A 21,525-nucleotide genomic window follows, 5' to 3' on the forward strand; every position below is an offset into this window, starting at 1 on the left:
ACGAGCAGGGGGAGGAGCAGAGGGTAAATAGACTCTGCACTGAGCAGGGAGCCCAAGGCAGGGCTTGATCCCAGGACCGTGAAAGCATGACCTGAGCGGAAACCAAGAGTCAGATGCTTAACCCACTAAGCCACCCAGGCACCTCACAAAGTCTGCTGACTTAAACGATAATCACTTTGTAAGGACAGGCTATAGTCCCTCTGGCAGCAGCTGGTCCTAGGGTCACCACGAGTAGTTGCCTTCCTCCTCGGGCACCTATCTCCCATCTCCCTCCTGTTCCACTCCTTGGCCAGCTCTTCTGTTGGTTTAAATTGTTTACCCACTAGGGTAACCCAGACCTGCATCTCTGAGGTTCCTGGGCATTTTGTTAGGGTAGGGTCGCTACAGCTACACGTTTTAGTTGTCAGTGGGCATAAAAGCCCCAAAGAGTGCCTCCTGCTTCTCCCTGCCCTCGTTATGTGGCAACTCTATCTTTGTGTGTTAATAAGGGTGAGTTTTCCATGCCAGTAGGGGAAGTTCACTGTTGCCTAGGGATTCACTCACGATCAAGACAGGCTTGACATGACAGGTGGCAGCCATCACTTTAGATTTTAGTGGAACCCTTACTATAGCCTCAGTCCTGGTGGAAGCAAGTCCCCCAGTCTATGCCTGGGAACCAGGGCTTTTAATTCAATTGGTGTGATCACAGTCACTTGATGTCCCGAGAGCAGATACTCAGTGTCCGTTAGGGTCCTTCCACAGCCCGCCATTCCTGTCCTGCTGCTACGGCTCGAGTTGGTGGAGGTGGGGCTTCAGCTCTCCCTCTGTGTTCCAGTAACCACTGCTTACCCAGCCCCCTTCATGCCAAAGGGACAGTGGTGGCTTCACACTGTTGCCAGCTCTGGAGTGCATGACCACCCCCTCTTGGTTTCCTGTCCCCTCTGCATACAGATCTTCCATTGAACTTTTCCTAAATTACCCTGGGTGATTGTGCCATCTGACAGACAGACCCTTTGACAATAAAGCCTTAAAGAACACGTGGATGTGACTGTTTCTCAGCCCAGAGGTGGGGCTGGTGATGGAAAACTTGCAGTTGGTCATGCAGCACTTTTCAGAGCCTGCAAGCCCAACACAGATAAGCTCATGTGTGAGATGAAAATCAGAGAAGATTGTCATCAGGAAAACCATCACGAAAACGAACGAAGATCTCAGCTTCCTGGCTACCCTGGCCCAAGAACGCAATCCTTTCCTAATTGATGAGGAAATGAACTCGAAGTAATGCAGCCAGCTCCTCTTTTGGGGAGCCATGGTGTGTCATAGCTTTAGAGCCAAGTCACAGAAACGAAAACACAACATTCCAAATACTTAAACTACCCAGGTAAGTTGAAAGTACTGAAAGGTTGAGTAAGGACAGAAGACTTTCATCATTTAATCAAAAACACAGACTCAGTAAGGGTGCCTGGGTGGTTCAGCCGTTAAACATCCGACTCTTGGTTTGGGCTCAGGTCATGATCTCGGGGTCCTGGGACTGAGTCCTACGCTGGCTCTGTGCTCAGTGCAGAGTCCGCTTGAGGCTCTCTCTCTCCCTCTGCCCCTCCCCCGCTCATTTTGTCTCTTTCTCTCAAATAAATAAATCAATCTTAAAAAACAAACAGATACACAAACAAAACACAAACTCAGTGAATAATGGCCCTAGTCACAAATTGCATAATCCGGGCAGAGATCTGTTAGCTGCTTCTTAATCTCGCGTGGCCTGGTAGAGGGACATTCGGTCAAGGGATATTTACAGTGAGAAGAGGAAAAGTCCAGCGTCTTCCCAGGAAAAACAAATCCTGCATTACATTACACTGAAGTTTTGAATTTTCCCACACTGACTGAATGTTTTTGAAAACAAATTTTTAATGAATTCGAAATATTCAATCATATGAATTTACCATCTAAACTTTGTTCCGTGGCTGGGATTCCAATTTTCCAATTATTAACGATGCTGAGGTGAAAATCTTCATTCATGAATCTTTGTGTAAGACATTATCCCTGATTATGTCTTAAAGACGAATTGCTAGAAAGAGTTTCCCTGGGGCAGGGACTCACTATACCCTCAGAAGCCAGGAGAGCAGGCTCCCGTTATACCCGTCTCCATCCTCCTGCCCTGACTTCTTTCCCCTGGCCAGTTCCTCAACTGGTAAGACCTTGTGTTGGGTAGACTCTAGGCTTTTGACTTCCGACTGGTTTGGGTGCAGCCCTTGTGGCTGGGTGTTGCTCACGCAGACCTTGTGATGCTATCCCTCCTCTTATCTGCTCCAGCTCTCTGTTTTTTTAGCAGGGAGTGAGAGACAATCTTCTTTGCATCTCTGATTGAAGGTCCACAGATGGTAGACCTTCTCTTATCCAGGTGGACTGTGAGGAGAGCCCTATGTGGCACCACCTGCCTTCCCTAGATCGCATATTTAAACCGGTGGTTCTCACTGAGGATGATTCCTGCTCCCCTGCCCCCTTGGGGACCACCTGGCAATGCCCTGAGACACTTCTGGTTGGCATAACTTAGTGGAGATGAGTGCTAATCCTGGCACCTCATGGGGAGAGGTCAGGGATGCTCTAAACATCTGACGTCATTGCTTGTGATTCACACTGTTCTTAGTGATTCTGAATATTACTAGAGATAAATCTGGATTGGTAGGTATAGAGTTGATGATTACGGCAAGGATCTGGTGTAACATCTTGTTTAATTCAGAAATACCGATCCTGCCTCTCCAGGGGTTCCCTCTGTCTTCTTTCTTTCCCTAATTTTTCTTCATTATTTCCTCTCTGTCTCTGTCTCTCTCACACTCACCCGCCCCCATACCCCCACACCTTCCAAAGCTTGTAGGCTGCCTAGGCTGGGGGCCGGTTGCTCTGTGCCAGGAGAAGGGAGTGTCAGAGGGAGGACACATGCTCAAGTCTGGAAGCTGGGTCTTTATTGAGGTTTACTGAGGACTCTGTGACTTGGAGGAGACCACTCAGGTCTGAGGGATGTGGCGGGGCCTCAGCAGAGACCAGAGGCAGCACTGGAGTAAGTGGTACAGAGAGCCTGCTCAGGTCTGGTTCCAGATTTCCCCTTGGGCTGGCCCAGGATCCAGCCAGGCTTAATTCTCCTTCAGGACCTCATTGATCCAGAGCCGGTAGTGCGAGATTCGGGTGAAGACAGCAGGGGGCTTTGCATTCTTCTGTCCATAGGAGACAATGCCCTGGGCCACCCCAGCACACAGAAGAGGGCCCCCTGAATCTCCCTGTGGGGCAGAGGGAGAGAGGGGAGAAAGAGAGAGCACAGAAGGTGAGCAGGGAAGTCATCCACTACTGCCTGTGGGTCCCAGCTCTGAGTCAAGGGAGACCTTGGGTCAGACCCAGCAGCCCTGGCTTCTCATGGGGTTCTACATCTTGGTATGATGCCCCCTTTCCCTTTCCTTCTTGCCACGCCACGTGAGCTGTGCAGCAGCCTGGGGGGGATGGTCAGAGACTGCATGGGGGGTGGGATAGATGTGCAAAGGGCCAATTCCAGTTCCTTCGGCCTATGATCTGAAACCCTGTCACTGGCTGACAGTCTTCCCACCCCATCTCCTTCCATGAGACGTTCTGGACCCCAAACAGTGATTTGTGGAAAAGAACCCGTGTTGGAGAATCACCTTAAATGCAGTTTTTCTCTTCCTGGGATTGCCAACACACAGCTGGAGGTTGTGGTCAAAAGCTAAGTAGTGTCTACAGGCCTGGGGATCCATGAGCCTCAGCTTCACCTCTTGCAGAGTGTCAGAGCCTTCTCCGTGCACCTGTCTTCTTCCCCAGCCAGCTACCCGGCACATTCTCCCAGGTAGGACGAAGTTGAACTGGGGTGGAAGGGGGAGTGTCCCCACGGCCAGGGTCAGGTTGGCTTTCTCCTTCAACTGTGAAGGGCATGACGGGCTGTCAGGGCTAGAAAAGGGTGACGGGGTAGCTGGAGAAAATCAGGGGAGGACAGCGCAAACGGTTTCACATTAGAACTACACCCAGTGGGGTAACTTGGTGGGGTTGGAGTCCGGAGGCAGGTTGGGGAAATTTCAGGGCAATGGGGACCTGAAGGAGAAAACTAAGAGAACAGGAAGTGGAGAAGGGGGAAAAAGAAGCATCACCTTCAGTAGCATGATGTCATGGCGAGTAGTAAGGTCATCGTATTTTGGGTGAGGAAATTGTTTTATGACCTCAAGCTTCTGCCATGTGTCTTCTTTCTTTCGTATGTTATGGGCTCCGAGGGTGACCGTTATGAACCTGTGGTGAGGGAGAAGGAAGGACAAGGAGAAACAGTGATAGTCTACGGTTTCTCCTGGGATGTGTCCACTCTGAGGAAAGGGAACTGGAGTCTATCACAGGGGTTACTGGACTCTACCCACCTCCCTTTTCCTGGGCCACTTGTGGCATTTGGGGAGCTCAAGTTTCACTCAGGGAACGGGGGCAATTTCCAGGACCCTTGGGAATTGCTGGGGACTGAGCTGGTCATGGAGGATCCAGGGGGCAGGGTTAGCACTTGCTAATTCGGGGAGCCCTAGATGAGGGCCAGCCCTCTGGAGCCAGAGATACCAAAGGAAGGGGGGAGGTGGTGGAGTCCCTGGTAGACCCTGTTCTCTGCCTCTGCTGGAAAGGATGGGTCAAGTCCCTGAGAACTAAAGGCCAGTGTTCTTGGAAAGGGCAGAGTGGAAGTGGCCTGGAAAACTGGGTGGGTCCCTGAAAGTCACATATCTCATATATTGGGGTCGGGGAGAGGGGAGCTACTTTCAGAGGAAGGACACTTGGATAGGGCCTCCTTTTTCCTTTGTAGGGCTGCCGAGCTCACAGTGATTGAAGATCAGGGCATTCATCAATTATGGGACCAATTTCCTTAAATTCAAGTCTTGCCTCTCCCAGTCCGGGGACCCCTCCTCTGGCTGCGCAAGCATGAGTCCCTGACTGCTACCCTGGCTGTTTATCTCCCTCGGGAGTTAAACAGGACTCTGTTGTGTCACCTTCCTGCACAGTGGGCAGCTGTCAGCACGAAGTTCCGTCTTATCAGGAAACCACCACAAGATACCAGGTGATTCTGGGGAGTGAGGATCTCCAGGTGGGCCATGTAAGGGCGGGAGTGTGGCTTGCACTCTGTGCCCCCGATGATCTCCCCTGGAACAGAGAGCCCCCAGGGCCTGAACACAGAGAATGCATAGGCTGGGCTAAAGTTGGGAAGGGCTTCTCTTGACTCTCATCCTCACCTTGTACTCTGCCCATCGTCCCCCTCAGGAGGCTCTGGTATCTGGTCTTCCCAGCCACAGCCTCCCGTATGAATTCTCATTCCTTCTTCCAGGTGTAACAGCCAATCCGGCCGCAGATGCCGTTCAGGCATTTGTCACCTCTGTTTCCCCCCCACTCCCATACTGCCCGTGCCTTAATGCCCCTCTGTCACCGTGCAGGACAGGCTCTCCAGGTTCCTGGCTTGACCTTCTCCAGAGGTCGTGAGCAGCGTCACAGAATGGCCACATTACAAGGTAAAATGTAGCCCCAAAGCTCAGAGGATGAAGAGAACATAGGACCTTCTACACAGTATCTCCCATTGTAGCATGAGAAGATGCCCCTCTTCCTCCCACATGCGGTGGGCTTTCCCTGGTCAGTGGGGTCCCTTGTCCCTGGGAACTACCATAGGCTGCAGAGATTGGGTGGGCACATTGCAGCTGGAACTTCAGTCTGCAGTCCTGCAGAGAGCTCCTGTGACCTTGCTTAAGAGTCAGCTCTATTCAGACTAAACTTTGTTTTGGGGGCTGATCCTGCCACTTCCAGAGGGAAGGACCCCGACACTCACCAGCTTCAGCTCGGCGGCATAGGAGAAGGAGCAGCAGGGCGAGAGGAGGACGATGCATCTTCTCAGAGACCCTGCCCCGGGGCAGATGCTGCTTCTATTTTCCGGTCTTGGGTTTTATAACCCCAGCAGTGACCGCAGGGCTGGGCTGGTAACCACAGGAACTGCGTGGGCATGGTTTCTTCTCCCATCCTAGGCTGGCAGTCTTTCAGATCAGAAGTTCCCTCCGAGTTACCCTCTGTTTTGCTGGAGGTGAAGCGGAGGCCTGACCTCCAAGTTCTGGCTTCCAGAATGAGACTTCAACCACGGTGCCTTATCTGGGGAGCGGGGGTGCAGGGATCATGTCTTCCCCAGGTAGGGCAGTTTGTTAAAGGCTCTTCAGAAACATGGGTGGGAGAGTCCTTACGTGGAACATCCAGAAACATGTGCACTTTCATGGCCCACGATAGGAAATGCATTTTGCAGAAGGACCCAATGCACGTACATGTGTGCGTGAGTACACGAGCACAAATACACACACATCCAGATGAATCAGGAATTTCAGGAAACAGTATTTACCCTTGACACGTGCAGTGCTTTCCGTTCCATTCCATCCCGGTCCACTCCAAATTCAAATATGAACAGCACCCCACTTAGAGGATGATTACCTGCAACCTGAAAACCATTGATCTGGGTCTCTCGCTTCCTCCGAACCAAGTGTTCATTGGCAGAAGATCCATGGAGAGTAGACGTGGGAAGGGAACAGACGCTACCGTAGGACTTCACACATATTATCACAACAACAAATGGGATTGGAACCCACATTTTTTGAGAGCCTATGCGTCCTTCATTGTCCCAACTCTTAGATGTATTTGCATAATGACCCTGTGAAGTAGGTCTTCTTAGCTCAGTTTTATGGACTGGCTTTTGAGGCTTATGGATCAGAAATAGATTTTCCTGATTCCGAAGCAAGGGCCCTCTCTGCTCTACCACCACAGAGAAACAGAGAAACAGAGCCCCACTCACGGGGCCGTAGATGGAGAAGAGCAGTTTGCTCCGGGAGCCTGGGGTTTCCTACTCTCACATTGTAATTCAAACTTATTTTGCGGAAATAGAAGGTACACGGATGTCAGTATCTGAGGTTTTACTCTTTTATTCCACAACAACTCAGGAAGTACCATTACTGTCACTTTACAAATGTGGGATCGAGGCTCAGACACGTTAACACGAATATGATCATAGGACTCATTACTATCATAACTGGGTTTCAAGCACGTATGTGTTGTTCTTCCCGGATTTGGAGGAGCAGGGAGTCCAGGGAAGAGTTGGGTAACAGGTGGCGTGTCATTTCTCTTGGAGATTTATTTATTTATTTGTTTGTTTGTTTATTTAAAGATTCTACTTATTTATTTGACACACAGAGAGAGAGCGAGCACAATCAGGGGGAGCTGCAGATGAAGAGGGAGAAGCAGGCCCCCTGATGAGCTAAGGGAACCCAACGTGGGGCTCCCTCCCAGGACCCTGGGATCATGACCTGAGCCGAAGGCGGACACTTAACCGACTGAGCCACCTAGGCACCCCCCCCCCACCCTTGGAGATTTAGAAGCCATTTAATTCGGAGATGGGGAAGCACAGGGAAAAGAATACCTTCCCCAAATCATTCTACCATGCTGTTGGTCTCAGCTTGGGCTCGTGACTGGGGTGATCTGTTCCTTAGTAAGTATTGTGAGGTCCTCCGTTGTCCTCAGCTCTGACCCTCTCTAGAATAACTACATTTACACATATTTGTAGAGTCTGATGAGTCCCTGTACTAATTTTTTCACTTTCTTTATCTGACAGACAAAATACAGAATGCCCAGGGGTGTCTGGGTGGCTCAGTCGGTATGGGGTAGAGTCTTTCAGCTCAGGTCATGCCCTGGGGGGGGGGGTGTCCTGGGATTGAGCCCTCATCAGGCTCTGCGCTCAGCGGGGAGTCGGCTTGAGGATTCTCCCTCTCCCTCTCCCTCTGCCCTTCCCCCTGCTCACGCGCTCTCTCTCTCTCAAATAAATAAATATTAAAACAATACAGAATGCCCAGTTAAATTTGTATTTCAGATGAACAACAAATCATTTTTTTAGTATAAGTATGCCTCAATATTAAATGAGACATAGTAAAAGAAATTGTCTATCCGAAATTCAAATTTGTTTGGGAGTCCTCCGTTTTACTTGCTAAAGATGGCAACCAGGGGCGCCTGGGTGGCACAGCGGTTAAGCGTCTGCCTTCGGCTCAGGGTGTGATCCCGGCGTTCTGGGATCGAGCCCCGCATCAGGCTCCTCCGCTATGAGCCTGCTTCTTCCTCTCCCACTCCCCCTGCTTGTGTTCCCTCTGTCGCTGGCTGTCTCTATCTCTGTCAAATAAATAAATAAAATCTTAAAAAAAAAATAAAGATGGCAACTTTACTCTGGGCATTCCACCATCAGCAGAACAGAGGTGAATCTGGACCTGGAGAAGTCCTGTCCTGTGGGCCCGCCCCAGTTGTACCCCAAATCAGAGGAGTAAATGAAGCGTTTCTAGCTTTCACTCACGCGTGAGAAGTTGAGAGGTGGGTAGTCTAGGGATAGTTCCACAGCGTCTCGAAGACTCAGGCTCACCAATATTCAATTTTGTTTCACCTGTACTGGCGGAGGGCGAGAGAAAGAAATAGGTACCGCTCTGGTCAGGAACCAATTTCAGAACTAACGAGGGCACTCTGTCCATATTTTCTTCCTTGCTCTGTTATGTGTGTATTTGCAGATTTGAACCAATTTCCTTTTTCCTTGTCCTCTGCCTTCCTTCTGCTCTTTTATAGGTAGGATGCTGTTGGTGATGAAGCTTTGGCTTAGTCCATGGTTTATAGACTATCAGTTTGGGGGTCTGACTAAATTAGAGGTGGAATGGGTGTCACCTGGAGATCCTGTACTTGGAGCTGGAAGCAGTAAGTGCTGAGACGGGCTTATTTCAGTGCTGGGGGGAGTCGAGCCTCATTTTCCTTTGCACAAGAGATAGGATTATGTTCCGCGAGGGCATTCTGTTTTAGGAAAGTTACGTATGGAGAAGGAGTGTGTGTTCACGTTGGTCAGCCAAGTGATGGACCGTAGTGGACATTTGCCACGTATGTGGTGGACCCTTAGTGTCTTCTGAACACCCTTCCTATTATTAGGGGAATTCCTAACCATGATTCTCGCTTTCCTAAGGTGGAATCCGTGAACTTCCTTTCTCAGATTCTCTTGCACTTAGGCCCCAATCTTTTGTCCGAGACTCTGCCAGTCGGATGGGTTGGTGTACAATTTGATTTAGGATTGTAACCTGAGGGAGCAGGCACCATGTGGAATTACTTTTTCTAGTGAGGGTGAGTGGCCGAGCGGTCTGGTTTTGCAAGAAAAATTAGATATGGTTCCGGTGTCTGGGGTTGCCTACAGCGTCTGGGCCAAGCCCATGGGCTGTGAGGTCTTGGTTGAACAATCCGGTGGTGTAGTTCAACGTTGTTTCCGGCTACGTGGCCTCCATATCTGATTCCACAGCATCTGAGGAAGATATTGAGTCTGTAGAAGGAAGAATTTACTAATAATCTGTTGTTACAACATGAATGTGCGGGGAGGGAACTCAAGTCATTCCCCCATTGCTGAAGATAATAAAGCAGAGGTTGGACAGTCTCGTTTAAGAGTCACAGTTAGTGGGAAGGAAAGGGTTGGGCCTGATATAAAAGCACTGGCGTTTAATGATGGCAGTGTTCCTTGGCCACGATAAGGCCGAGGGATCATCCCTTCTCTGAGTTCCTGAAACATTTATCATCTGCGCCATTGTTCATGTTGACATTAAAGGCACGCGGCCTGCTTTGCAGTCCAATGGGAAGGCTTGAACCCCGCTTCTGCCACTTGACGATCTGTCCCACTTTAGGAAAGTCCCTTAAGTTCTCAGTCTTAGTTACTACCTCCGTAAAATAGGAAGAATGAGGTGAAACAGGGCTTTTGGAGAATTCAATATGGTGTTAAATGAAAAACGCCGCATGGTTGGTCCTTAAGAAGTACTGATTTTGTCCCCTTGTGTTATCTCTTGTGCGGCCATGTAACCATTTGATGGGTAAGGGGTTCCTGTGTCCTCATGGAGGCTAGTTATCTTTTCCTCTAAATCCCCCTAAACATGTTGCAGAGGAAGCAGATGTAGCGGACTCGAGTCATGTTATGCTTTGTACGGAGTCTTGTTTCACTCTTCGAACTTTGAGCAACCAGGCTGTTTCTTAACCTTGCTCTTTGAGTGATAGCTGTATCTTTCTTTTTCTTTTCTTTTTTTAAAAAAATTGTTTATTTGAGATAGAGAGAGTGCATGAGCAGGGGGGAGGGGTAGAGGGAGAAGCAGACTCCCCGCTGAACAGGGAGCCCAACGTGGGGCTCGATCCCAGGACCCCGGGATCCTGACCTGAGTCGAAGGCAGACGCTTAACCGACTGAGCCACCCAGGCGCCCTAGCTGTATCTTTCTTGATTGAGTATGTGACTGAGAATGGGTTTAACCTTCCAGTTGCCATGGAGGGATACAACGGGTGTAAACTTCGCACCTGTTGAAGTCTCTTGTAAGAACTACTATGGAGAGGGACAGCTGAGGGTCCGGGCTTGTGCCACCTTGCATCCGACTGACACAGCAATGCCACTGAGCAGGCACAGTAGGGCATCCTTTATGGCATGGGCTGCATTTTCCTGCAGTAGGCTGGAGCTTGCTGTGCTTGCCTCCTTCGGTTGGTGATGTTCCCGAATAACCAAGGTTTTCTTTTTTTTTTAATAAACAAATTTTTAAAAAAGATTTTATTTATTTATTTGACAGAGAGAGAGACAGCCAGCGAGAGAGGGAACACAAGCAGGGGGAGTGGGAGAGGAAGAAGCAGGCTCCCAGCAGAGCAGGGAGCCCGATGTGGGGCTCGATCCCAGCCCCCTGGGATCACGCCCTGAGCCAAAGGCAGATGCTTAATGACTGAGTCACCCAGGCGCCCCCCAAATTTTTTAAAATTTAAGTTCAAATTTAAATTAGATGTAGAGTTCAATAACCCATCAGTTGGATAGAACACCCAGTGCTCATCACATCACGTGCCCTCCTTGATGCCCATCAACCAGTTACCCCCTCCCCCCACCCCCTTCCCCAGCCAAGGTTTTCTGAACTTAACTGCTACTAGCTTACATTCAGTATCTGCAAAGTAATTTAGAAGGATATAAGCTGATTTAGTCTACTATACCCTGACCTCTAATCCTAACACACTACTTCCTTTTTGAATGACTGCTCTCAGTGCGATTTTTTCAGTGGACAGAGTATGATGAATGGTGAGGTCCTGGGAGATGACCCCAAGTTTTGGGTTGGGAGGAATACGTCTCATGGCCTCACACAGCAAGAGCCAGCCCCCACCCAAGGTGGTTTTCTTTGGATTTTCTTCCGCTATGTCTGTTTTCCATTTACCCGCTGGTGTTTGAGGAGGGAGAGTCTTAGGGTGCCCCCTCTCACGGTTTGGGCAAGCTCCTTTCCCTTGCCGCTTCCTGTCTGGCCCCTGGGCTGCTACCACTCCCCCATAGCGCTCAGCATCCGTCAGGCAGGCCATCACCTTCTGCGTCTCCGAATTAACGTTGTGGCCCTGGTGGCCTTATCTTTTCCAGGTGGGCTCCGGGGGAGACCAGAGAGGCAGCAACTGTTCTTTCCATTCCAGGGGTCTGCATGATGCACATTTAATCTGTGGCTGCTGCCCATGGGAGAGTCAGCGCCCAGAGGCTCAGCCCTCCTCACAGTCTCCGTGCTGCTTTCTGTGGGCCATGCTGTCTGGGTGTCCCTCCTGGATTCGGAGTGGCTTGTCTTCCGATAGTCCTAGAGGGCCTGGTGTCCTCCTTCTACTGGGATCGCCATTCTTTGTGGAGGGTGTCTCATTTGTCTCCTTTGCTCTCCACATCCTATGCTCTTAGTTGCAAGGAGATTCCTTTCGTTCCTTGAGTGGCAGATGCTGCCCAGCTACAGGCAGGTGCCGGTGAGGCTGTCGGGGCAGGTGGGAGGGGAAGTTACGTGAGACGTCGGCGGCACCTGGTGTACAGCACGTGGGGGACGGCCGGCCCTCCGGGTGCCCCCAAGAATTTTCACTGCTGCTTCTGCTGCAAGACGCTTGCGTCGTGTCCCAGGTTTTGTAATTGTGAATAGAGTCGCTAGAAACATTTGTGGACAGGTTTTTGTGTGAACTTCAGTTTTCATATCTGTAAGATACACAGCCAGGCATAGGATTCTAGGTCATATAATACGTGTATGTTTAGTTTGCTAAGAAACTGCTGAACTCTTCTCTAAAGTGGCCATACCATTTTGCACTCCCGCAGCAACGGAAGAGAGCTCGTGTTGGTCTATATCCGTGCAAACCCTGGGTATTTTCAGTATTTAAAAAAATATCTATCTATCTATCATCTATCTATTAGAGAGAGAGAGAGGGAGCACGAGCACGGGGGCGGGGGGGATGGTCAGGGGAGAGGGAGAACTGACTCCCTGCTGAGCAGGGAACCCGTGAAGGGGCGGGGCTTGATCCCAGGACCCTGGGATCATGACCAGAGGTGAAGGCAGACACTTAACCCACTGAGCCACCCAGGTGCCCCTTAGTATTTTTAATTTTAGCCATTCTAATTGGTGTGTAGTAGTGTTTCATTGTGTTTTTAATTTGCATTTTTCTAATGGCTAATGAAGTTGAACATTTAAAAAATATTATATTTATTTATTGGACAGAGAGAGAGAGAGAGACACAGCGAGAGAAGGAACAGCAGCAGGGGGAGTGGGAGAGGGAGAAGCAGGCTCCCAGTGGAGGAGCCTGACGTGGGGCTCGATCCCAGAACACTGAGATCACGCCCTGAGCTGAAGGCAGACGCTTAACGACTGGGCCACCCAGGCGCCCCATGAAGCTGAACATTTTCATGTGCTTATTTGCCACCCATAAATCCTCTTGGGTGAAGTGTGCTTATGCCTTTGGTCCGTATTTTAACTGGGTTTTTGTTTTCCTCCTGGTGAGTTTTGTCAGTACTTTATACATTCTGGATACAAGTCATTTGTCAGCCTTGTGATTTCCAAATATTTTCTTTCAGTCTGTAGCTTGTCCTTTCATTCTCATAACGGACACCTTCCGCAGCTCAAAGGATTTAAATTTAGTTGAGTCCAAAAGATGTTGATACCTTCTTTTAAGGATTGTGCTTTTGCCTAAGAATTTTTTGCTTACCTTCAGACCATGAAGATTTTCTAGAAGTTTCATAGTTTTACATTTAGTTTAAGAATCCATTTTGAGTTAATTTTTGTGTAAGGTATGACATTTAGATTGATATATATATATATATATATTTTTTTTTGCATATGGTGTCATGAGAATTAAATGAGGCAAAGCAGGTAAAACGGTACCAAGGGGCCCCCGATAGAAGTTAGTTCTTGCCCTTGAATTTTGGATGGCCTTGGGGTGAATGACCTCTTCGTGGATGTGGTGCTGACTCCTAGACACTGCAGACCTACAAGGACTGGGGTACAGTTCACCTTAGGTTTCTTTTGGATCTTCTGGGTGAATCACAAGTCCACAGAATGATTATGAACCTCACCCATTGCCAGCTCTTTATAAACGTATGTCCTTGGGATCTAAATTTTCCTCCATCTGTAACCTTGGCTCTCGCTCACTTTGGGATTGAAGAATAGAAATGTCCTTGGAGCACCTGGGTGGCTCAGTCGGTTAAGCATCCGACTTTGGCTCAGGTCATGATCCCAGGGTCCCGGGATCGAGCCCTGTGTTGGGCTCCCCACTCAGCAGGGAGTCTACTTCTCCCTCTGCCCCTCGCCCTGCTCGTGCTCTATCCCTCTCTCTCAAATAAATAAATTAACCCCCCCACAAGTGTCCTTTATATGACAGTGATCTTGAATAAAAATTCATTTGAACTATGTAGAGGCCGAGAAGAGGACTGCCACAAGCCATGACCACTCTCAAAGTGGTAGCTGGGGCTGGGACTAGGACGCAGCAAGAGAGGCATATAGGACATACTGTTGAGGAGATGCTCGCTCTCGCGGTCCTGCAAGTGCCTCCCTAAGCGACTGTCTCCTTAAATTTTGCACCCACATGGCTTTCGTGCCTCCCTCTGAGGCAGGTCTCCTGCAGGGTGGCAGCAGGGTCCCTGCAAGGTCTCTTGCAGGGAAAGGCCTGAAAGACAGAGCAGGCCATGGGGTGGGCTCAGGAGCAGGGAACAGCAGATGGTGAGGACAAGTTGGGAGTGAAACCCTGGACCTGTTATTCTAATTACCGTAAAGAAAAAAAATAAAGACACAACCAGAGAATTTTCTGAAGCAGGCTGGAGCTGCACTCTGTAAATGTGGTTTTAACAAGCTCTTTACCGCACTCATTGCAGATTCTTCCCTTGGTATGTTGGAATGGCGAAGCTTTTTATGAATTTAGTGCCCACTCCTAATATAAAGGATTTATTAAAGTAAATAGTGGGGAGGGGAGTGGGGGGATGGGGTACCTGGGTGATGGGCATGAAAGAGGTCACTTGAAATAACGAGCGCTGGGGGTTATATGCAACTGAGGAATCACTAAATTCTACCGCGAAACTAATCACACACTATATGTTAATTAAATTGAATGTAAATAAAAAAATTTAAAAATAAAGTAAATGGTGATTTTTTTGGAGAAAATTTTAAATTCCTAAAACTCTGCCTTAACTCCTGTATGAATTTTCTGGAATTACTATAACAAAGAACCCCAACTAGGTGGCTTAAGACGATAGAAATGTATCTGCTCACGGTTCTGGAGGCTAGAAGTCTGAGGTGAAGGTGTGGGTGGTGTGGATTTCTTGTGAGGGCTGCGAGGAGCGACCCGCCCATGCGTCTCCCTGGCTTTGGTGACAGCCGGCAATCCTTGGCGTTCCTTGGCCCGCAGATGCGTCATTCAGTCTGTGCTTTCATGAAGCCTTCTCCCTGTGTGTGTCTTTCCTGCTAGGAGGACTCGGGCCATATTGGATTAGGGGCTCACCTGACTTCTGCACGACCTTGTCTTCCATGAACTGTCCCTGCAGGCTGACAACCGCTTCAGTGTGGGCCCATGCCAACCCCTTACACAGCGCACGACGGCGTGAGCGGGGAAGGTGCCAGAGGAACTGTGGGTGCAGGAGAGACAATTCCCAGGTTCTCAGGGCAAGACCTCACACTGGGGGGGGGGGGTGGTCAGAGGGGCAAATGTTTTCCTGTTGGGCTTTGTGACCTGGGCCCCCACAATCCTGGCTCTGGAGAAGCCGGGTCCTCGGCAAATGCCCGTGTGCCGCCCTCAGCTGTCCGGGGGCCCTCCTCCCATGAGTTGGGGCAAAACCACTTTATCCGACGGTTTCTCCTGTTGACCCTGTGGTGCTGAGACTCTCCTATTGCTCTTGGTGCCGTCAGGCAGGCTCATTTCTTAGGCCCTACCGTCCCTACTGTGCAACGAACGCTGTAGGGATAATGATGGGCTGAACTTCTCCGCGTGGCTGGGCCACAAATTGCTCTTTCCATAGCAGGGGTCCATAGGATGCTTGTTCGGTTGGCACTGGTGGCCGTGCTTGGAGTCCGTGCCTGTCAACCCCTTGGGGTCCAATTCAGCCTGCAGACTCAGTGCAGCTCCCTGCGGTCTCCACAGGACACAGTACTTCTTGGAGGCCAGGCTGGCAGGGTAACTTGACCACTCTCTCCACGTCTCCAGTTGTCCAGCTTCCTGGGAAGGGAAGCTGCCCTGAAAACGTGCTGCCCAAGGGGTCCGGAGCTGGTGGGGCTTTAGCAGCAATTCGGGAGTGGTCTGGTCTCCTGAGCAAACATTATGCATGACGTCCCTGTTCCTTGTCTTTCATATTTTAAAACTATTATTTAATTATATAAATCTAAAAGGAGATTTGGGGCTAAAAGAAGAAAATACACCTTTTTTTTTTTAAAGATTTTATTTTTTCATTTAGAGAGAGAGAAAGACAGAGTGCATGGCAGCAGTGGGGAGCGGCGGAGGGAGAGAAAATCTCAAATAGACTCTGTGCTGAGCGCGAAGCCCAACAAGGGCCACTGGAGCTGGGGTGGGGGGAGGCGGGGGCTCGATCTCATGACCTTGAGATCATGACCTGAGCCGAAATCAAGAGTCAGACGCTTAACTGACTGAGCCATCCAGGTGCCCTAAAAAACCACATCTTTTAATTACTATTTCCAGCGTAAGTTCTTTTATTTTTTGAGATCTTTCCAGGTTTTCTCTCTCTCTCTCTTTTTTTTTTTTGAAGATTTTATTTATTTATTTGAGAGAGAGAGTGCTGCGGGAGGGGCAGAGGGAGAGGGAGAGAGAGAATCGCAAGCAGACTCCTCTAGGAGCCTGAGGTGAGGCTTGATCTCAAGACCCTGAGACCATGACCTGAGCTGAAACCAAGAGTCGGCCACTTAATCGACCAAACCACCCAGGCACCCCTGCTTTTTTCTTTTATAAAAGGTAATTAAAATATTTTCACAGTCATGTTTTATTCATACCACATATATATCACAAATTATATTTTATACATTATGTGACCATTAACATAGGTCTATTATTATTTTTAATGAATTTTTCTTTTAAATCATAAAACTGTACTATTTGCTATTGTGTTTATATTTATGTATTTTGAGTGCTTTTCACCAGTCCTTTTTATTTCATCATACATCTTCAAGTTTCTGTCTATTGTTCTTTCATGTCAGCCTGAAGGGCTCCAGATTCCCTGTGCCGTGCCTTTCAATCTCATGACTTATTCATTCCGTGACTGGGAGCCTGGATCTCTTCTCCCCTTCACCCATTTTGCCCATCCCCCCGCGAAACTCCCCTCTGGCAACTGTCAGTTTGGTTTCTGTATTTATGGGTCTATGTCTGCTTTTTTTTGTTTGTCTGTTCATTTTGTTTTTAAGATTCCACATATAAGTGAAATCATATTTGATTTGTTTTTCTCCGTCTGACTTATCACACTTAGCATAATACATTCTAGGTCCATCCGTGTTGTCGCAGGTGGCAAGATCTCATTCTTTTTTATGGCCCTTGAATTGCAGGCTCCTGAGAGCGAGTTGGAGTTCATGCCCTGTTTCCCCGTGTGGGGCAGGCGTGGCTGTGGTGTACTCGCCCCGCACAGATGCTGGTGGGCATAGGGTTCAGGGTCGTAGGTCACTTGGACGAGGCAACTTTGGAGAACTTGGCCTAATTCAGATATTCTTCTTCTGGAAGACCTGCGACTCTGTGTCATTTCTGGAGGAAAATGACAGTTGAATCTGGGTGGCTCTGTTGAACTCACAGACTAAGCTGACACTGATATTCTTGGGGCTCTCCCCTCAGCTAGAATGGCCCTGTCCCACGTACGGCTCTGTGCTGACCGCTGTGCCAAACAGACTCATCCTGAGGCCTCCTAGGGGTCATCCCTTCCCCCCTCCCTCCTGAGCTCTGGTGCTTGGGAACTTTCCTGCCCTCCCCCTCGGCACAGGCTCCCCTGGCCGCAGAGCCAGTATTGAGGGGGACGGTAATGAGAAGCTAGAAGTGGGTGTAAGGACACAAGATAACAACAGGCCAGGCCTGCCTGGGGCCATTTCTAGAAACAGTCATGGGGAGTTTGCTATGGTGCATCTAAGCCCTGAACCGCAGGGGCTGAGACACGGGTTTCGGGGAAAGAGGAGAATTGAGAGGAGGAGGACGAAGCAGAGGGGGAAGAAGGTAAGTTAGTGCAACATTACTCCGGATGTTAAATCCTACGTGCAGATTCTTCCGTAATCTGTAACACCACACAATGTACAGGGTAATTAGGAGGCAAGATTATTAATCCGGCAAGAAAGGAGCCCAGAACAATTCTTCATTCAAGCCAGAGAGGAGTATCTGGACTCCTCCATCAGAGCAGACCAGCTCCGTGGGCAAGAGGAGTCTCACACGCACATGCTGAAGGCGCCATGTTTATTGAACTTTGCTGGGGATACAATTGGCAGGGGCTTTGTGCGCCTCTGAGAGCCTCCCTGGAGCTGAGGCTGGGGCCAGGCTCTGTGGAAGCCGGGTCGGCCTAGGGAGGCCTCTGGCTTTGGGACTCTCACACAGACTGGCCAGACTTCCGTGACTATATGTTCTTCAAGATTTTATTAATCCAGGGCACGTATGGGGAGATTCGAGTGAAGACAGCTGGAGGCTTTGCATCTCCACGTCCGTAAGACACAATACCTTGGGCCACCCCTGCACACAACAGGGGGCCCCCAGAATCCCCCTGTGGGTTCGAGAAAGCAGATCATGAGCAAGGAATGTCCTCCCGCTACTGTCACCTTATCCTGGTTCTATCAGCACCCCTGCCAGCTCCAAGATACTCCAGAGTCAGATCAGGAGTCCTGGCTCCTCATGGAGTCCTAAGTTAGGAGATTCATGTCTTATTCCTCTCTGGCATGGAACCACCACTCTAGATCCTGTCCCTTCCGTTTCTTCCTTTCTCTCCTGGAGTCCTCTTCAGCCAACTAGAAGGGAGGGTTAGAGGCAGGGCTTGAGTATATGAGGATGGAACCCAGAGAGAAGATTCCAGTTCCCGTGTTGCTAGGAACCCACAGACTCAGACACCAGTCCCTGTACTAGGGGACTTCCCGCCCCCGCCCCCTCCCAGGAGGATGCTATCTCCCAGGGACTGCATTGTGAGGAGGAAGTGTAGCTGTACGGCCGATCTTGTCTTCCTGGGATTGCCCACACAGATTTGTAAGTTATGGTCGTAAAAGAAATAGTGGTTGCAGGCCCTGGTGTCCATGAGTCTCAACTTCACCTCTCTCAGAGTATCTGACTCCGGCTCCGTCACTCCCGTTCTTCCCCAGCCGGCCGCCCTGCACGTTCTCCCAGGTGGAATAAAGGTAGACCAGGTGGGCAGGGAGATTGTCCCCACGGCATGGGTCAGCTTGGCTCTCGTTTGTAGCTGTGAGGGAGGGAGAGTAGATGGACCTCCCATCCCAGGGAAAGTGGGGGGTGTGCTGTGGTAGGGGCTCCCTGGGCAGGGCCAAGAGTTGCTCCCCAGGGGGGTGGTGATGACACGGAGTGGGAGGGTGGGACTCAAGGAAATGGTTTGGAAGAGAGAATGAGAAGTGCTCAGGTCAGGAGAAAGGTTCAAGAAGGGGGTTTGGAGACATGCTGGAAGGTTAATGGCACCTTCAGTAACATGATGTCATTGAGTTTGGTGAACGAGTTGTAATTTGGGTGAATGATTTGTTCTGAGACTTCTAGCTTCTGCCATGTGGATTCTTCTTGTTTCATGTCATGAGCTCCCAGGGTGACAGTAATTTTCCTGTTGAGAAGGAAAAGAGAAGCAGGAGAAGGTGCTGGTCTCCTAGAAATGGTCCATTCTGAGCAAGGAGACAGTAGGCTCTCTTCCTCCCCAGTGCAGGGCCATCTGAGGAACTCAGGTCTTACTTGGGGCAGAAGTGCCTCCCCCCCCCCGCCGGGATCGAAGCCAGTTCAGGAAGGGCCAGGCCCTGGAAGCTATGGGGGACTGAGAGAACTCAGCTGGCAGCAGGACGAGAGGGCCCGTTGGCCTGCTGGGACCTGGCTGCCCTGAATAATGCTGTGGCCTCTGGATGTGGAGATGGCTAATGAGAAGGGGCTGGTTCCTTGCAATACACATCACTGACCATCTTGAGATGAGCAGGGCTCAAGACTCTCTCCTCAGGCCACTCTGAAGCTGCGTGTAACTTTGGTTCCTACAGCTCCTCACATGAAAAGAGAATAAGTCAAAGTTTCTTACCTTCCCTTACAATGAGCAGCTGTCATCACGAATTCTTGACTTACGAGAAACCCGCCACAGCTGGCAACGTAACCCCGGTCAGTGACAATTTCCAGATGGGCCATGTAGGGGCGGGAATGTGGCTTAGACTCAATGCCATTGATAATTTCCTCTGAAACAGAGAACCCCAGGTCCCTAAACAGAGGCTCGCTTGCCTTCAGACAGAGCACTGGGTGAGGAAAATGAGGTGGAAGCCGAGGGCCCACAGAGCTTCTATCTTACTTCTGATGGAGCTCAGCCCTCCATGTATCCTTACTGTTTGCTTTCTTGGCGCCAATCCGCCCCATCAACCAACCCTCAGCCTATTGTCAGAATTTGATTGTTAGTTTTGATTCTGAGCTGTCATTTGAGAGTTTCTCCCCCCCCTTTTCAAAGATTTTATTTATTTAAGAGAGAGAGAGAGAGAAAGAGAAAAGAGTACATGCGCAGGGAGGGGGCAGAGGGAGAGGGATAAGCAGACTCCCCGCTGAGTGGGGAGCCAGATGGACATGGGGCTCATACCAGGACCCTGAGGTCATGACCCGAGCCAAAGGCAGACAGACACTTAACTGACTGAGCCACCCACGTGCCCCTAAACATTTCTTCATGTCTTTATCCTGGCCTCCTCTGCATGACAGCAAGCACCAAGAAGAATTGTGAATGAGAATGGTAGCTATTTTGAAGAAAGCAGGTTAGGAGGAGCTTTCAAAGCCGGTTTTCTGATTCTTTCTCCACCCAAGACTTCTCATCCCAGGGAAACTATCATCAACTGCAGGGAANNGAGTCTGACTCTTCCAGCTGGAGATTTCGACCTAGAATACTTGCAGTGGGACCTTGTGACCTCATTTGAGGTCTTCTTTCATAGGGAGTTACACCCTAGACTCACCAGCTCCAGCTTCAGGAGGCAAGAGAAAGGCCAACAAAAGAAAGAGTCTGCATTTTCCCAGTAATGGTGTCCATGGTGAGCTGCTTCTGTCCCTGCCCTCCCTTGCCCCTGCTTTTATAATCCCAGAAGTAAAAGAAAGGGGAGGGCTGGAAACCACAGAAACAACTTAGTCACATTCTTGTTTTTCACTTTGGCCCTGCTATCTTCCTCATCAGAAATTCTTACAACCCTCTTGTATTCTCTGCTGGTGTTGAAACTGTGGTCAGAGCCCAAGAGTCCTGTTTACTAGGATAAGGCATGAACCTTTCTCGTCTAATGTAGCTCTCTTGAGGCAGAATAGCAGCACAGATGGGGGGTAGATAAAATTTTATTTTATTTTATTTTTTATTTATTTATTTTTTTAAAAGATTTTATTTATTTATTCGACAGAGATAGAGACAGCCAGCGAGAGAGGGAACACAAGCAGGGGGAGTGGGAGAGGAAGAAGCAGGCTCATAGCGGAGGAGCCTGATGTGGGGCTCGATCCCGTAACGCTGGGATCACGCCCTGAGCCGAAGGCAGACGCTTAACCGCTGTGCCACCCAGGCGCCCCTCTATTTTTAATTTTCTGAGGAAACTCCCTACTCTTCTCCACAGTGGTTTCCATTCCCACCAACTGTACATGAGGGTTTCTTTTTCTCCATATCCTTACCAGCCCAGGGGAGTTGGTTTAGGGGATGTAGGAATCTAGAACAGAGATCAGCAAACTTTTTTTGTAAATAGCCACATAGTGAGTGTTTTCAGCTTTGCGAGTCATACCACTGTCTCTGTGGTAACTCTTCAACTCTGTTGTAATACAACAGCAGCCATAGACGAGATATAAACAAATAGGTGTGAGTGTGTTCCAATAAAACTTTATTTAAAAAACAGGTGGTGAGCCGGTATGGCTTGAGGGCTGTAGTTGGCCAACCCCTGATCTAGGAGATCAGCCCTTTCTTCAATCCAAAGAATCAGTAGAACAGAATGTGGCAGTGAGAGAAAGAAGGAAAAATGGAGAATTTATTGACTACCCGTGATACGTTTGGCGCTGATAGAACTTTACAT

The 21,525-nt window shown here is 49.5% G+C and overlaps 2 protein-coding genes across 3 annotated transcripts; both read right to left on the bottom strand.

Annotated features, from left to right (window-relative positions):
• Nucleotides 1-2,911: 2,911 nt before the first annotated feature.
• On the bottom strand, nt 2,912-5,894 carry LOC103679298 (chymase). 2 transcript variants are annotated; one of them, XM_008708813.1, is made up of 5 exons: nt 5,810-5,894; nt 4,986-5,136; nt 4,119-4,254; nt 3,639-3,893; nt 2,912-3,245 (listed from the first exon to the last, which is right to left on the bottom strand). In XM_008708813.1, the coding sequence occupies exons 1-5, from the start codon at nt 5,865-5,867 to the stop codon at nt 3,102-3,104; spliced, it is 744 nt and encodes a 247-aa protein (XP_008707035.1). In that variant the 5' UTR covers nt 5,868-5,894; the 3' UTR covers nt 2,912-3,101. The 2 variants fall into 2 exon arrangements, with proteins under 2 accessions (XP_008707035.1, XP_040476840.1); XM_040620906.1 differs by lacking the exon at nt 4,986-5,136 and having other exon boundaries at nt 5,810-5,870.
• An 11,823-nt stretch (nt 5,895-17,717) lies between these two features.
• On the bottom strand, nt 17,718-20,494 carry LOC103679300 (mast cell protease 4-like). The gene is made up of 5 exons (XM_040620907.1): nt 20,443-20,494; nt 19,539-19,689; nt 18,947-19,082; nt 18,468-18,716; nt 17,718-18,032 (listed from the first exon to the last, which is right to left on the bottom strand). Exons 2-5 carry the CDS (start codon nt 19,640-19,642, stop codon nt 17,889-17,891), a joined length of 633 nt encoding a protein of 210 aa, XP_040476841.1. The 5' UTR covers nt 19,643-19,689; nt 20,443-20,494; the 3' UTR covers nt 17,718-17,888.
• Nucleotides 20,495-21,525: the final 1,031 nt, after the last annotated feature.

This window comes from Ursus maritimus, unplaced genomic scaffold (assembly GCF_017311325.1).
Source record: "Ursus maritimus isolate PB19 unplaced genomic scaffold, ASM1731132v1 scaffold_36, whole genome shotgun sequence".
Lineage (NCBI taxonomy): Eukaryota > Metazoa > Chordata > Mammalia > Carnivora > Ursidae > Ursus > Ursus maritimus.

Excerpts from the sequence above, each read along its gene's own strand:
- LOC103679298 (XM_008708813.1), bottom strand. The coding sequence starts at position 5,867 with ATGCATCGTCCTCCTCTCGCCCTGCTGCTCCTTCTCCTATGCCGCCGA. Across the intron at positions 3,894-4,118 it reads ATGACATCATGCTACTGAAG|TTGAAGGAGAAAGCCAACCT; the intron begins GTGATGCTTCTT and ends TGCCCTTCACAG. Across the intron at positions 3,246-3,638 it reads AGAGAAAAACTGCATTTAAG|GGAGATTCAGGGGGCCCTCT; the intron begins GTGATTCTCCAA and ends TCTGCCCCACAG.
- LOC103679300 (XM_040620907.1), bottom strand. The coding sequence starts at position 19,642 with ATGGCCCATCTGGAAATTGTCACTGACCGGGGTTACGTTGCCAGCTGT. Across the intron at positions 18,717-18,946 it reads ATGACATCATGTTACTGAAG|CTACAAACGAGAGCCAAGCT; the intron begins GTGCCATTAACC and ends CCTCCCTCACAG. Across the intron at positions 18,033-18,467 it reads CCAGGAAGACAAGATCGGCC|GGGGATTCTGGGGGCCCCCT; the intron begins GTACAGCTACAC and ends TCGAACCCACAG.